Raw genomic sequence first — 15,000 nt, forward strand, 5'->3', positions numbered from 1 at the left:
TACGTACGCACCGTACATTTAGGTGGTTACTTACCTAGTTTCGTGCATCGATCATATTGGAAGGATAAACGAGCTTAACGTTATTGCACGTAACTCACTGAAACCGTTCAAGCGAGACTAAGAACGCGAGCAATTTTCTTCTATTTTCTAGGGTGACCGTTAGCCATGAAATAATGGCACGTTTAGGAAAAGCGAATTCCTTTAAGTACGAAGGATGAATCTAGTATGTAGCTTTATTCATGGGTCTTTGAAAGATAAGCTCCAAGAAGTGGAATAATATAATATAATGACATATTTGGATCTCGCATTACACGTACCTACTATTCTTCAAGCTATTATTATACTAATGGAACGTACATATATGTATGACGTTGTTGATATCATACTACTAGTTTACAATAAATTATGACTAACGTTCTATGTCAGTATGAAATTGAGAATTTCAAAAGAATATTATTGATATTTGATAACACGATAGCACGACATGAATTTTGCATTATAAAATGATCGAATTATCTTTTAACATATATATATATATATATATATATATATATATATATGCGTACTATAACGGAGAAGAGAGATTTTTGTTTCTTTAAAAAATATTTTTGCATTTTACATCTCGTTAAACATTTACCTTTTGAAAATTGTAATCTCTATGGGCTAATCTTTTTTTTTTTTCATATATAAGAAAAAAAATTATTTTATGTGAAACTTTTTTTATAATTTATATCGATGCAATACTATATTAACGATAAGAAGATAACTTGTAATTGATAAAAACGTGACGTCTATGACTTTAGCTTTTTAATTTTCTAACGATAAAATGAAATAAGATATTACAATGACGGATATAACTGTACGATTTTAAAGTTGCATTATGTTATATTAGGGAGTTCAAAATATGCTATCTATTGTACGAAAAAGAGAGAATTTTTGAAAAATTTCTGATAAATAATTCGACATGATCATTGTATTACATTTCTTATAGTGCACTTATTGGTACAAATTTTTTTTTCTTTCTTTTTTCTTCCTTTCTTTCTTTTTCTTTTTTTTTTTCTTTTTTCTTTTTCTTAATTACGCTATTCTACGAATGATTTCGATAATTAATCAAAAATATTTTTCCTTTGTTCGAAGAATGTCTTTTCGAATAATCTTGTAAACCACTGTGCATCGATCTCGTGTAATTAATCTCGAAAGAAGATAATCGTTTCGAAAGTTTATTAAAACCTCTTGAACCCTTTGATACAAAATAATTCCTTTGATCCTTATCACTTTGATATTAAAGTTTGTGTAAGTAAATCAAGGTTATTTATACAATCTCGAAGATAAACTGTTGTAGTATCGTTTATTATTATAATGAGTCAATTGTATTTTCTTGAAAGAACAAAAATCAAATATAAAATATGTATACTCAAAAGAATGAGAGTTTATTTCGACAAAAACGATTTAACAAGGACTCCTTTTTTTCATATATTTATTATAAATAAATAAGAAAATAAAAGTAGGCTGTATTTTTATTACTCTTCATTCTCTCTCTCTCTCTCTCTCTCTCTCTCTCTCTCTCTCTCTCTCTCTCTCTTTGTCTCTCTCTCTTTGTCTCTCTTTCTCTCTTTGTCTCTTTATTTTATTTTTCCTCCAATTTACTCTATATCAATCTCTATACTAGATAGACAATTTTCATCTAAACTCCGTTCGTTCTAATAACGTTCGGCAGCTTCGATTAGAAACAGATGCGTGAGATAATATGCATTAAGAGTATTTTCGAAATTCTCGACCACATCGATTACACGCTTAATACGCCTCTCGCCAACGGATAAATTGTATTAGGAGATGTCTGTTCCCATAGGATGTGTACTCTGAAATACATATACATACGTATATACAATATATATTATATAGCCAATTTCTCTCTCAACATATATATATATATATATATATATATGTATATATGTATGTGTGTGTGTGTGTTTATGTATATGTATATTACTCTTCCTAAAGCGAATATTACGTGCCACCACTTTATGATATGTGTCGACGAGGGAATCTCTTTTCTTGGTATACAAAGACAAGAAGAAATTATGATGTACCATTAAAATATATACGACAGAGAGAGAGAGAGAGAGAGAGAGAGAGAGAGAGAGAGAAACAAAGACAGATATGTACGTGTATACACAAAATATCTCAACGAAAAGTACCCGCCATTAGGATTATTATGAAAAATTTAATGATTTTCCTCTGAAAAACGCCGAAACAGAACAATTTTATTGTCAAGAGGAACAGGTCCTTATCATAAATTCACCCACTTTAGGGTAACCCTCTTTTAGGGGATTACAAACCTCTCTAAAAGTTTTATATCGCAATAGGGGTCAAGTGGCATATCATTATTAAAGATCTTTTAATTCTTTTTGCAGCGGTACTATTCTTTTTTCTTTCTTTTTTTGTTTTCATTTTCTTTTTATTATTTTTTTTTTTCATTTTTTTTTTTTTTTAGAGTCAATAACCTCAGAGAAAATGCGTTTCGAAATTTTCTGATACAATAGAACAAAACAAAGTTAATATTGAAAACAATATTTATTTTATTAAATATTGAAAATGTTTATCGCTAAAGTGAATACTTCGAAAGGAATATTTTTTCAATAAGATGGACCTCTATTGTATTATGCTACCCCAATAGCGCAAGTTTTAAACCAGCATTTTTTCAACCATTGAATTAATAAAAGATATACTATCGAATGAGCCACTTGACCTCACACACCTTGGCCCTTTTTTTCTATAAAGATATTTAAATTTCAAAATATATATCTGAGTGACTTCAATACAACGATATATATATATATATATATATATATATATACATTTTGAACGTTTAATGAAACAAAAGTTCTTATTACAAAATTAATATGTATTTTATTGTATCTGACATTTCGAAATAAGTATTAAATTTAAAAACATCATTTCAGATTATTAAAATGATTATCACAAAATCTTGTCACAAATTAGATGAATTTATTGACAAGAATTTATCCCCGAAAGAAAATTGACCTTTCAAAAAAATCAATAAATTTCATAATTTTGATCGGACATTATTCAATAGACACAATCTATATATATATATATAGAATATGTCAAAACTCATAATTGACATTTGAAGGGGTGAAAGAAGATAACATTTTGAAACGAAAGTTTCTTTGCCATTTTTCCTTTCCGATTATTATCATATATTTATATATATATATATATACACATACATACATACATACATATATATATATATTTATTGATTTATTTATTAGCCTTTGTATTATCATGGAGTTAATATAACATTCATATAGTGAGGAATAACATTACCCCGTAAAAATTCCATTATACGATATGTTATTATTAATAATTAAACAATAATCTCAATTTATGAAATAAACATATGCGAAATTATAAAGGGAAAAGAAATAAAAGGATAAAAGGGAAAGAATAAAGAATTCCGTGCTATTGACGGAAACGGCAATACATGCATATACATATATACGGAAAAATACAAAAGCGTAGACATTTATAATTTGAAGTGACGGATTAATATTTCGCTTTGAAAAAGTTGATGAATTTCCATACGACAATTCCAATCGCTAATTACTTTGAATAATTCACTTCGTTATAGTTGGTTGTATCAAGAAATTTTCTCAAATATTTTTTTTTTCTTTCATCACATTTCCTCTCTCTCTCTCTCTCTCTCTCTCTCTCTCGCTCTCTTCCACATGTTTTCTATTTATTCGTTTATTATTCTCATCTTCCTACGATGTTATCGTCGCCACAAAATGGAAACGATATTTCCAAAGAGAACCGAGTAGTAGCTCGCAATTTATGATCTCCGTGGGAAATTTGCAAATATCGTCTCTCTATTTTTTGTACGAAGCTAATTCTGGCTTCTCTCTCTCTCTCTCTCTCTCTCTCCAATTCTCCGTCTATCTATTTATCTATCTATCTTTTTCTCACTCACTCAATCATTTCATATGATCTTCTTTTTCTTTTTCGTAATATCGAAAAAAAATCCACTTTACTCGTTACATAGTAGTAGCATTTTTACCGGAAAACGGAAAAACGCGATAGTTTAGAAGGAAAAATGTGAGAATGGATTTTCTCAAATAGCAGCCATGAATCCTTTGGACATAGTAAAGATGTCACGATAAAAGCTTCACGACGTAACACGTCGAGTTAAATTATCAGCGATCCAAATTAAATTTTATTTAAATTTTACGTTATAAATGCATCGTTGTGGAACGTTTACGAAAAAAATGTCAACCTATGAGTCGCGAGAAGATCTAAAAAAAAAAAAAAAAAAAAAAAAAAAAAAAAAAAAAGAAAGAAAAAAAAGAAAAAAATTATGAGAGAGAAAAGAAAAAAGAAATTATAATTGCTCCCGTTTGATTATATTTCGATTATAAAAAGAATGAAGGAAGGATTACGAATTATGGCTTGTTTTTTTTTTTTTCTTGCGAAATTCAATGTACATTTCTTTTGACGTACATACATACGTACGTTCGTACAACCAAATCTTATTTAAACTTTATTCATTTATTTCTTAAATATTTAATATATACAAAAAAAAAAAAAAAACTTTAACCCTTTATAAAAGCTTTAGAATTTTTCATAAAAGTGGAAAGATAAATTTAAAAAGTATCCCGCTTTCCATGGAATTGAAAAGGTATTCAAAGATTTGAAAAGGAAAAAAAAAAATATATATATATATATACATAAATTTAATACAAAACCGTTCTCCTAACTTTAAGAATAATTGTTAGGCAAAAATCGTTTTTAAAGAACTCAAGGTAAGGAAATAGTCGACAGATATTGCAAAGATCGCTTACAGATCAATGAACGAGACGATTTCACAGAGAAATTGATAAGCATCGTGTTCGAAAGGAAGGAAAAAGAAAGAAGAATAAAGGAGGAAAAGAATTTAAGATCGAGCAATAATTTTAAGAAGAAATCCAATTCCCGATATCAAAGAACGATAGGGAGTTTAAATTTCACAGAAGAATAAAGCTCAAACGATTTTACAATTTCTACCACCACTACAAAACTTCTTACCCTATCTCTCTTTTATTTTTTGATTTGTTATAATATTTCGTCTTACACTTATTACTAATTAAAACCTCAAACTATTCGCGTCGTGAAATAAATTATTTTTTGCTCATTAAAGAATCTTCCTACTGTCGTATCGTTTAAAGTATATAAATAAAAAAAATAAATAAATAAATAAATAAATAAAAAACTAGATTTTATAAAAACAATTTGTGATAAATTAAACGTGTCATTCTCTCATTGCCCTTTATCCTCGCTCTTCTCCTCTTCCACCCCATCCCCCAATCGTATAATAATACTTATTACGTTTATTTAGATAAAAAGATAAGCGACATATCGTACAATATATTAATTATTCTTATATTAATAATTATATTAAATTAAATTAATAATAATATATTAATTAGACTTATCTAATGATATTAGATCGACTAATAAAATTAATGTCGAAATTTATATATATATATATATATATATATATAAAATTTTGATTCATAGCTTATTGATCAATCCAATATTTTTGTTTCATATCGACAAATACGAGACTAGAAGACATTAATGTAAAAACTTGAAAAAGAAAAAACAAAAAAAAGAAAGAAAGAGAGAAAAAATACTTTAATAGCCATTTATCGTTTTCTCTTTGTTACATTACTTTTCCAAATGGATTTCTCCATTATGATAGTTTTGCCCTGTAATCACTACGTGCCATAACAAATAAACATTGTCATTTTTTTTTTCTTCCTTTTTCTTTTCTCTACGCGGCAAATTCATCGTCGTCTTTGAATTCACAATACGTAACTTATAGAAGAGATATAGAATCATGATGTCACGAGGATTATGCGAAGGGTTAATAGCTAAGACGGGGGATGTAGTGCGGATTTAGAAACAGGGTGCTCGTTCGTTCTCAAAGCTTTACGACGTCCTCGGGTTGTGTCAGTGGCACGTCAACCCAGTTTCACGAGTTCTGTCACGCAAACCCGAGCAAGGATATATCCGCCTTTAAATTACGAGGAAGTCCGCTAGTACGATTTTAAGATTTATGAGTTGGCTGTGCGAACGAAGTACGAGGATGATTACGAGTATGAAGCCGAGAAAATATCTATTCTTATGTTAGGATTTTCTAATCTCATCGTGGATGAGCCCAAGCTGAAAATTAAATAATATTTCGTGATATGTCGTGATCAATTACGTGCAATTTTTCTTCTCCTGATGCGTATCTTTCTTTCTTCCTTTCTTTCTTTCTTTCTTTCTTTCTTACTTTCTCCTTCATGTAAGAGCAATAAAATCCCGGTGAGCTTTTACGAGTTACGTTGGATAGTAACGGACAATAAAATTTTACGTTTCTTTTAGTAATAAGATAAGGAAAGAATTAGAATTTAAATAAAATTAATTTATTACGTTAGCTTGAGATATTATGCAATTAAAATTGAGGTATTATTGTAAAATAAAATGGGATTTGTGTTAACGATAAAGTATAATAATATGCAAGTGAATGAAAAGAAAGGAGATATAATATTAAACATTATAAATATGAAGAAATTATTATTATTATTGAATATAATATAAGATATATATATATATACATATATTATATATAAATAAATGAAAGGTAATAGATTTATTTTAAATACTATAAATATTATAACATAAATATGAAAAATAAATAAAAATAGAAAAATATAATAACAATATATAATGAAAAGAAATTGTTAAATACAATAAAAATTTTAAATTAAATATATGAACATATAAGAAAGCAAAAATGAAATAGACTAATGTTAAATACTAATCAAATATATCGTATGTTTTATTTATAATTTATATACATATATATATATATATATATATATATATATATATATAATTATTTTTTCTATATAAATATTAGATAGTATATCACTTTTATACAGTATTTAAAATATATTTAAATATAAATATATTATTATAAGAGAGTATTATTGAACGTTCACGAATGTTTAAAAGATCGAATATTTAATTGTCATTGAAAAATATTTCACGGTAATTTCAACAGTAACGTATTTATAAAGAGGCTTTTTATTTCCATTATTATACCGAATTATTACGTTACAGAGTTTCATTGGAAACATGATAAAAAAAAAAAAAAAAAATAATAATAATAATAATAAAAACAAAAAGTAAGATGATTTTTTGAGATCTTGTGGGAATAGTGTTAACGAGAGGATTATGGAAAGGGTGAAAAGTCGACACGTATATCTGGAAAATCGCGTTACGTTGGAAACAAGGCGCGTTTGTTCGATAACTTTACAATCCTTTTTGCAGTTTCACGGTTTTATAAGCATGCAACGTCGGTTTCGACGTCTACGAACACATGAAGCTTATTATATATCCTATATACATACATATTATATGTTCTATATACATATGTTCTATATATATAAAACTCAGTTTTGGAAATATAGAAAAAAAGATGGAAAAAAAGAAAGAGAGAGAGAGGGAGAGAAATATAAATATTTTATTAAATTTATTTCTAACGAAATATATATATATATACGTAACAAATTTTATACGTAAAAAATAATTTATTAAAGAGAAGAATATAGATATATGAATGATATAGTTAATATGATAAATAAGAAAGATAGCCCTCTCATATCCATTCATATACACAACTTGTATTTCACGTCATACAATACAAAATCAGATGACTTTTACCCTATACGGACATTCACATATTTCATTCGTTCATGATTCATATGATACATCCATATCGTACCATCACTCATACGATGTTCGCTTCTTACAAATTGACCATTACTTTTAGCCATTTTTCTTATTTTATTCATATTTGTATATCAAAAATACGTTTTACTCTATATACATACATATACGCATTCTAGAAACATATACATAAATTATCCGATAGAAATGACGTGTTATTAAATGATGATATAAATTTAAACTGGTAGAATTTCAAAAAATTTAATATTCACATGAATCAAAAAATACGAGTAGTCTAATCATAGAAACGATAAATTATCCCTTAACTCACTATTATATAGGTATGTAACTATGTATGTATATAAACGATGAAAAATTTAAGTTATAATTGAAAGAATTTTAACAAAGTCATATGAACAGCTTTAAATCTTTTCTCTCTCTCTCTCTCTCTCTCTCTCTCTCTCTCTCTCCCTCTCTTCTCGCCATATAAATACTATCGTAGCCAATCTCAAAATTTTCTTTCGACCCTTCACACTTTTCAACTACCCTCGTGTAAAATAGACGACATTCGGAGAATATATAAGGTCACGGTATGTCATCGATCGTGAATGAAAGTTCCGTTCGTTTAAACTTCCTTTGACTCACATACAAATACACACACACACACACACACACACACATAAAAATATTTCACCTATGTTTACGGGAAAATTTAAAGAAAAATCAAATTTTCACAGACAAGTCCGAGAAGATTTTACGTTCGAAAGAGTTTAGCTAAAGGTTAGATGCACTCGCCTACATTTTACCTAGTAGAAATCTAGAAAATTCGTTGAAAATCTAATTTTCACGGTTTATGCTTCCCAAGTGACACGCATATATTGCATACGCAAGTACATACCTAGTATGTATCTAAATAGGTAGAAGCAAATGTTGGCGTACGCGCTTTATCAACTCGCTAACTCGATATTTTCTTCCTGAGTGTAATAATCGGATCGATGGAATCGGAGAGAAAAGAAAAAAGGATGAAATTGAAAAGAAAAGAAAGAAAAACGAGAGGATTCCTATCTTCTGGCTTACAATCGATCGAAAATTAGAAATCGAGATCGAGATAGTGACAAACGTTTATCGTCCGATAATATTTCTTCCCCCCGTGCATATATATATATATATATATATATATATATATATAATGGTTGAGTTATATCCAACAATAAGACTGAACAGCAAAAATGATATAGGTATCCCTATTACATTTGTCGATAAAAATAAATTTCCTAAAAGGAGAATGGTCTTTTATACTAAAAAAAAAAAAAAAAAAAAAAAAAAAAAAACAGAACAAAGAAAAAGATAGAAAAAGAATGATATCGTCTGAGATCTTCAAAAATGTCTACAAACCTACGTAAGATATATAATTGTATCCTTCGAAGTATAGAAGTCATCGACATTTAATTCTTTTTTTTTTTTTCTTTTTTTTTTTTTAAATAGAACTTCATTTGTTGCCTACACATAATTTGTAAAGCAAAAATCAAAGGAAATACAAAACATTCTAAATTTGTACCATCGTGGCCACTGACAACGAAAATATTATCTTCCAAGGTTTATCGATATTATAAACCCAAACGTATATATATATATATATATCATCATATGCATACATATATATATATATATATACAACTCATTAAACATCTATTTATATATTATATATATATTATATATATGATAGATATACAATATATGTCTTTGTTTAGGTAGGTGAACATGTACCATGTACCTTGTGGTGCACACGCGCGCGCGCGCGCATGCATATACACTGTGAGGGTAAGAAAGGACTTGCAAGAGCATCGAAGCGTTCCTAGTCCAGTAATCAGGCATATGTGCTGGCCATTGACAAGCATCGAGCCATGATACGTGTTCGACCGTGAAACGATCGATGCCCTCCCTCTTATAACACGTTATATTCGATATCGCGATATATACATATATACATGTATAATAGACGATATCGTGATAATACGACTCGAACTAATAATCCCACTAAAATTTGATAATTAGAAATTTAATTACGGAATATTTCTCTCTCTCTCTCTCTCTCTCTCTTTTTTTTTCTCTGTTCATCGCTACCCAATATATATCTACTCACTTTAATCCTATCAATTATATAATGAATTTTTTATTTTCTCTTTTTATATCTATTCTCGATGATGAAAAACTCGGTGATTGCTGAAAATTACAAAAAAAAAAAAAAAAAAAAAAAAAAAAATAAAGAAAAAAGAAAAAGAAAGGAAAAAAACGACGCGCTCGTAAACTGTAGTTGAAGAAAAAGAAAAAAAAAAAAAAAATGACCAAAAGAAATTACATGCTTATTTTTTCATATTTTCTATCTATTCCTTCCTGTCATTTTTGTAAACATCCTCTCGAGCATCCATCATATATGTAATCATATTCATGTAAACATATGAAATCTTTTCCTTTTTCTCCTTTCTTTTTTCCTCTTTTTTTATTTTTTTATTTTTTTTTTTTTTTTTTTCTTATCTCGAAATGAATTCAGTAAAAATACATGCATTATTCGAATATCCATTATCGTAATGTTTTATCGTCCGATCGTTCATCAAAAAAATTTCCTTATCCGTATGATTTATTTCCTGTTAGAATATCGCTTTTTCTTTCTTTCTTTCTTTATTCAAAGAGATATTGTTCATATAACATTTATTTACTCTTTCAATATAAAAATCAACGTTACTTCTAATATCTCGACTTCAGATAAACATCAGAAAAAAAAATATCAAACAAAGTAAATTTCAAAAACTTTCAATAAAACAAAATATCAATTTAATATTATTTTCTTTCTTAGCATCACACACACACACACACACACATATATATATATATATATTATATACACACACATTTTATTAAACATCTATTTATATGTTATATATATATATATGTATATAACATTTAATATATGTCTTTGTCTAGGTAAATGAATATGTACCATGTATTTTGTGGTACAGGCACAATATATATTATGTATATCCATATATATACATATATACATATTTGATAAATATATATAATGTATGTCCATATATATACATATATACATATTTGACGTTATAATATAACATTAAAGATAAAGTAATAATTATCATTTACGGGAGATACGTTCATATGAATACTCTCGTTAAACAATTAACATTAAATAACGAACAATAATAATACATTAAATGATTATTGATAAAAATTTGTTATACGTTTTTGTTTAAAGCCGGAGAATTGCATATCGACGTACGAACCACATGCATATTGCGTCGTTTATTCGACGACAGATCGTGCTTCAGTCAGAGTGGCCGAGGAGGTTCTCCAAGCCCTTTGGCGTAGTGACCACGTATCTGCGAGGGCGGTCATTCTCGTTGGAAACAAGGTCGACCTCGCTCGGAGTCGTCTGGTATCGACCGAGGGTAATGTATCGTTTATATCGTTCACCCTCCCATCAATCTGGCCTCACTCCTCACTCTTCCACCATCTCTTCTCACAATCCGCGTCTATCAAAATCCTTATCGCCGCGTTCAAACGCGATTCCGCATGCAAGCTGAACCATTTGCCACGGTCCTACTTCCGAGACTCTTTGTTAAACGTAATCCTAGAACAACCTTGTCTCGCTTCTATGTTTCATGGTTTCCTTTCGACATACATACATATCTAATTATATAAAATAGTAAGAGTAATAATGTCTCCGTATATTACCGATCGTTTTCTTATCACTTATGATACTTTACTTGTACGATTAAAAAAAAAAAAAAAAAAGCTCTTAGATCATTTAAGTAATATACGAGACGTATCCGATCATTGATTGAAAAGTAATTTATTTATTTATTTATTTATTTATTCTTCTTCTTTTCTTTTTTACTACATACTACGAAAAATGTCGGTTATTATTATTATTATTATTATTATTATTATTATTATTATTATTATTATTATTATTATTATTGTTGTTGTTGTTGTTGTTATTGTTATTGACGATTATAAAAATGTATTATTCTTTTATAATTTAAAAATCGAATAATTAAAAAGAAAAAAGAAAAAATAATAATTACAAGGATTACGTGAACATAATCATTGTATTGATATAATCGGTAATTATAGAAATTAAAAATTCAGAATAATTAATCAGAATATTAATAATTAATCATCGTCATTACGATTATCATTGAGTTTAAAGGTATTCTCGTGTATCTCATGTTTTATCATAATCACGTGATATTGTATGAAGCATATCTCTGAAAAGGACCGATCATCACGAAAATCCGACACACAACTTTTTCAGGATTTCTTTTCGTTAAGAATAGGATAAGAGGAAGGTAAAAAAGTAAAAGAAAATAGTCGTCGGAACGAGGCCAACGACCATGGCCCGAGGAAAAAGAAGCAAGTAAAACGCGATAGGTCAAAGGAACTCTCTTTTTCCTCCATTCACCACATAAACGAGCTTTTTGCACATTTTAAAAGACGAGAACCGCGATATTTCATTCCTCGATACTTTCATGGTTTATTGAAATTTTAATCGGCGATTCCGATCATTTAATTGGAACCCGATCGACCGATCAAACTTCCTATTCGAAAGTTTTCTCAAAAGCGGACACAATTAATACGGAAGCTTTAAAATGATATTTAAAAAATCCATTGTATATATATATATAATATTTAAAAAATGATAACAAAGTAGTATGAAGAGTTAATAAACTGTTGCGGTAACTTTTGTGTAACTTATTATTCTTTCAATAAAAACTTAATACAACGCGTGGAACTTTATTACGTACGAAGAATCAATTATTGTGAAATAACAAGAAAACGTCTGATAATTATTTTATACGGAAGATAATATAATGCACGTTATTTACGAAGCTTACGTTGTAAGAAAAAAAAAAGAAAAAAAAAAAAAGAAGACAAAAAAATGAAAAGAAAAAAAGGTAAATCAAGAAAAAATATCTCCAAGAATTTAATAATCTTTTGAAATACTCATTGCATTATATACTTTTTGTTCGTTCTTTAGTATTAATCGCAAAACTATCAATTTACTTTTTGTCAAATCTGTCAATTCGACGAGTACATGGAAAAAAAAAAAAAAAAAAAAAAAAAAAAAAAAAAAAAAAAAAAATAAGTTAAAAAAGAACAGTTATTATTTTAAAATTTATTTAATATCACGACAAATAAATGAACACATAATGAAACGAAAATAATATTAATTAAAACGTTCGTAATGATAACGTTTTATTATAATCGTAAATCTGACTTTTCTATTTGTTCGATAATTTTACCATTAATAATAAATCAACCGACACATTTATTTGCGGAACGTTGAAAGCTCTTATTAGTTTTTTTTTTCTTTTTCTTTTTCTTTTTCTTTTTTTCAATTCCCCAATCGTCCTCAAACAAGTAAAATCTACGTTCATTTGAAATAAAAAGTAACAGTCAACGGACACATCGATTTAGTCCATTAGATACTTGACGTCCGACCAATAAAAGAATTTCCTACCGGTAATGAATGTACCAATAATTTAAGCTAACGCTACGTGTAAACACTTGTTAGCTCCGCAAATCGTCCATTATTTATCGTATGGCAACACAAAGGAAGAGAATAGCAACGTCATTGCAGGAAACCCCACAAGCTCTTTCTGAATTCTCTTGAATTTCTCATAATCTGGTAGTAAAACAAATAGTACGGTATTTTTAATGCTTATATTGGTTTATATAAGGTGTGGCATTTATGTATATGGGAACACCTGAATATCTTATGGAAAACGGACCATCTCGTTATCATCAATATCTCGATTGTTAAATACGGAACATATATGTACATGAATTTACATATATCTATACATATGTAGGTACATAAGGTTTACAGTCCGATTACTCTTAAAATGGTCCATTGTGCACAATGACTACATGCGATGTGTATGTATATGCGCTCGTGAATACGTATCACTTCGGAGGGGGGGGGCAGGAGGGGGGGGGGGCAGGAAAAAAAAAGAAGAGAAAAAAGAAAAGAGTGAAAGAAAAAAACTCTGAAAGTTTTTATCGGTCAATTATCGTCAAAAAGGCAATATATTAGTTCATTCACGTTACTGGATTAACATTATCGTCAAAACATTTCACGTGCCTTTTTTTTTTTTCGTCTAAGCCAATTCTTTGATTGGACATTCGTATCTTGGACATATTATAGCATTGTTTCACAAATATTGAAAGATTTTTTTTCTTTTAACAGAATATAATCCTATATAACATTTCGTATAGACATGCCGAGTTCGTGCAACGCTAATAATATAAAATAATTAAATTGCTTTGACGTTGAATCAAATGTAATCGAGAAAGGGACAGATGTTTCATGATATCTCTACCAAGGTCAATCTATTTAACTAATTATAATTTCTTCCTATAGAGATAGATATAAATGATACCGTCTTTTCAAACGGAAAATTCAAGAAACGAATGACTACTGGCCAAGGTCATAGAAAATATATGGTTGAATAAGGTATAAGCAAGAGTTAAATTATCGTCTGGACATCTGTCGAGTTACAAATAATTCCCACACATCGTATCTATGTGTAATGTGATGTAATGTGTAACAAACTTTGAGAGTTTCTCTTAGAAATGACATATGGGCACACGAAAGTGATAATCATATGTAATCTTATTGCAACGAGATCATTTAAACCTATTATGATTTTACCGATTTTGTATACATAAATGTGTGTGTATGTGTGTGTGTGTGTGTGTGTGTGTATGTATGGTTGAATTCCAAATGGAATTTTAGCTTAAAAAATGAAAAAATTTGTTTTTTAGAGAAAAAGAAAAAAGAAAAATCCGAAAATGAAAAAAGTCATAGAAAATTAGTTTTCAAACAACAGTTTTTTTTTTTTTCTTTTTAAACGTAGAAAAAAGACAGAAAAAAAAAAGGAAAAAAAATCAAAACGAGCCCCCTCGTACTCGATATATTTTTCTATCTCAATTAATTTACGAAATGGATATAAGCGTAAAAATTTCACGCTAATAAAATTAAATTATATCGTAGATAAGAAAAAAACGCACATCTATTTCTTATTTTTCCTCTATTCTATCGACTTATCGATTCGTCAAAATCAAAGTCAATTATTTCTCAAATTTTTTTCATAGGTATAAACTTAGTGATTACTATTGTGATTAATATTTATAACATAC

At 28.3% G+C, this 15,000-nt stretch overlaps 1 protein-coding gene across 10 annotated transcripts in view; it reads left to right on the forward strand.

Annotated features, from left to right (window-relative positions):
• LOC124949508 (AF4/FMR2 family member lilli-like) overlaps positions 1-15,000 on the forward strand; it is a 134,053-nt gene that overhangs the window by 116,399 nt on the left and 2,654 nt on the right. For all 10 annotated transcript variants that reach the window (XM_047494674.1, XM_047494666.1, XM_047494675.1 and 7 more), the window contains one exon: positions 11,051-11,243. In XM_047494674.1, coding sequence (XP_047350630.1) covers positions 11,051-11,243 — 193 coding nt within the window. The remainder of the gene's footprint in view (positions 1-11,050; positions 11,244-15,000) is intronic.

The sequence above is a fragment of the Vespa velutina genome, chromosome 5, assembly GCF_912470025.1.
Source record: "Vespa velutina chromosome 5, iVesVel2.1, whole genome shotgun sequence".
Taxonomy (NCBI): Eukaryota; Metazoa; Arthropoda; class Insecta; order Hymenoptera; family Vespidae; genus Vespa; species Vespa velutina.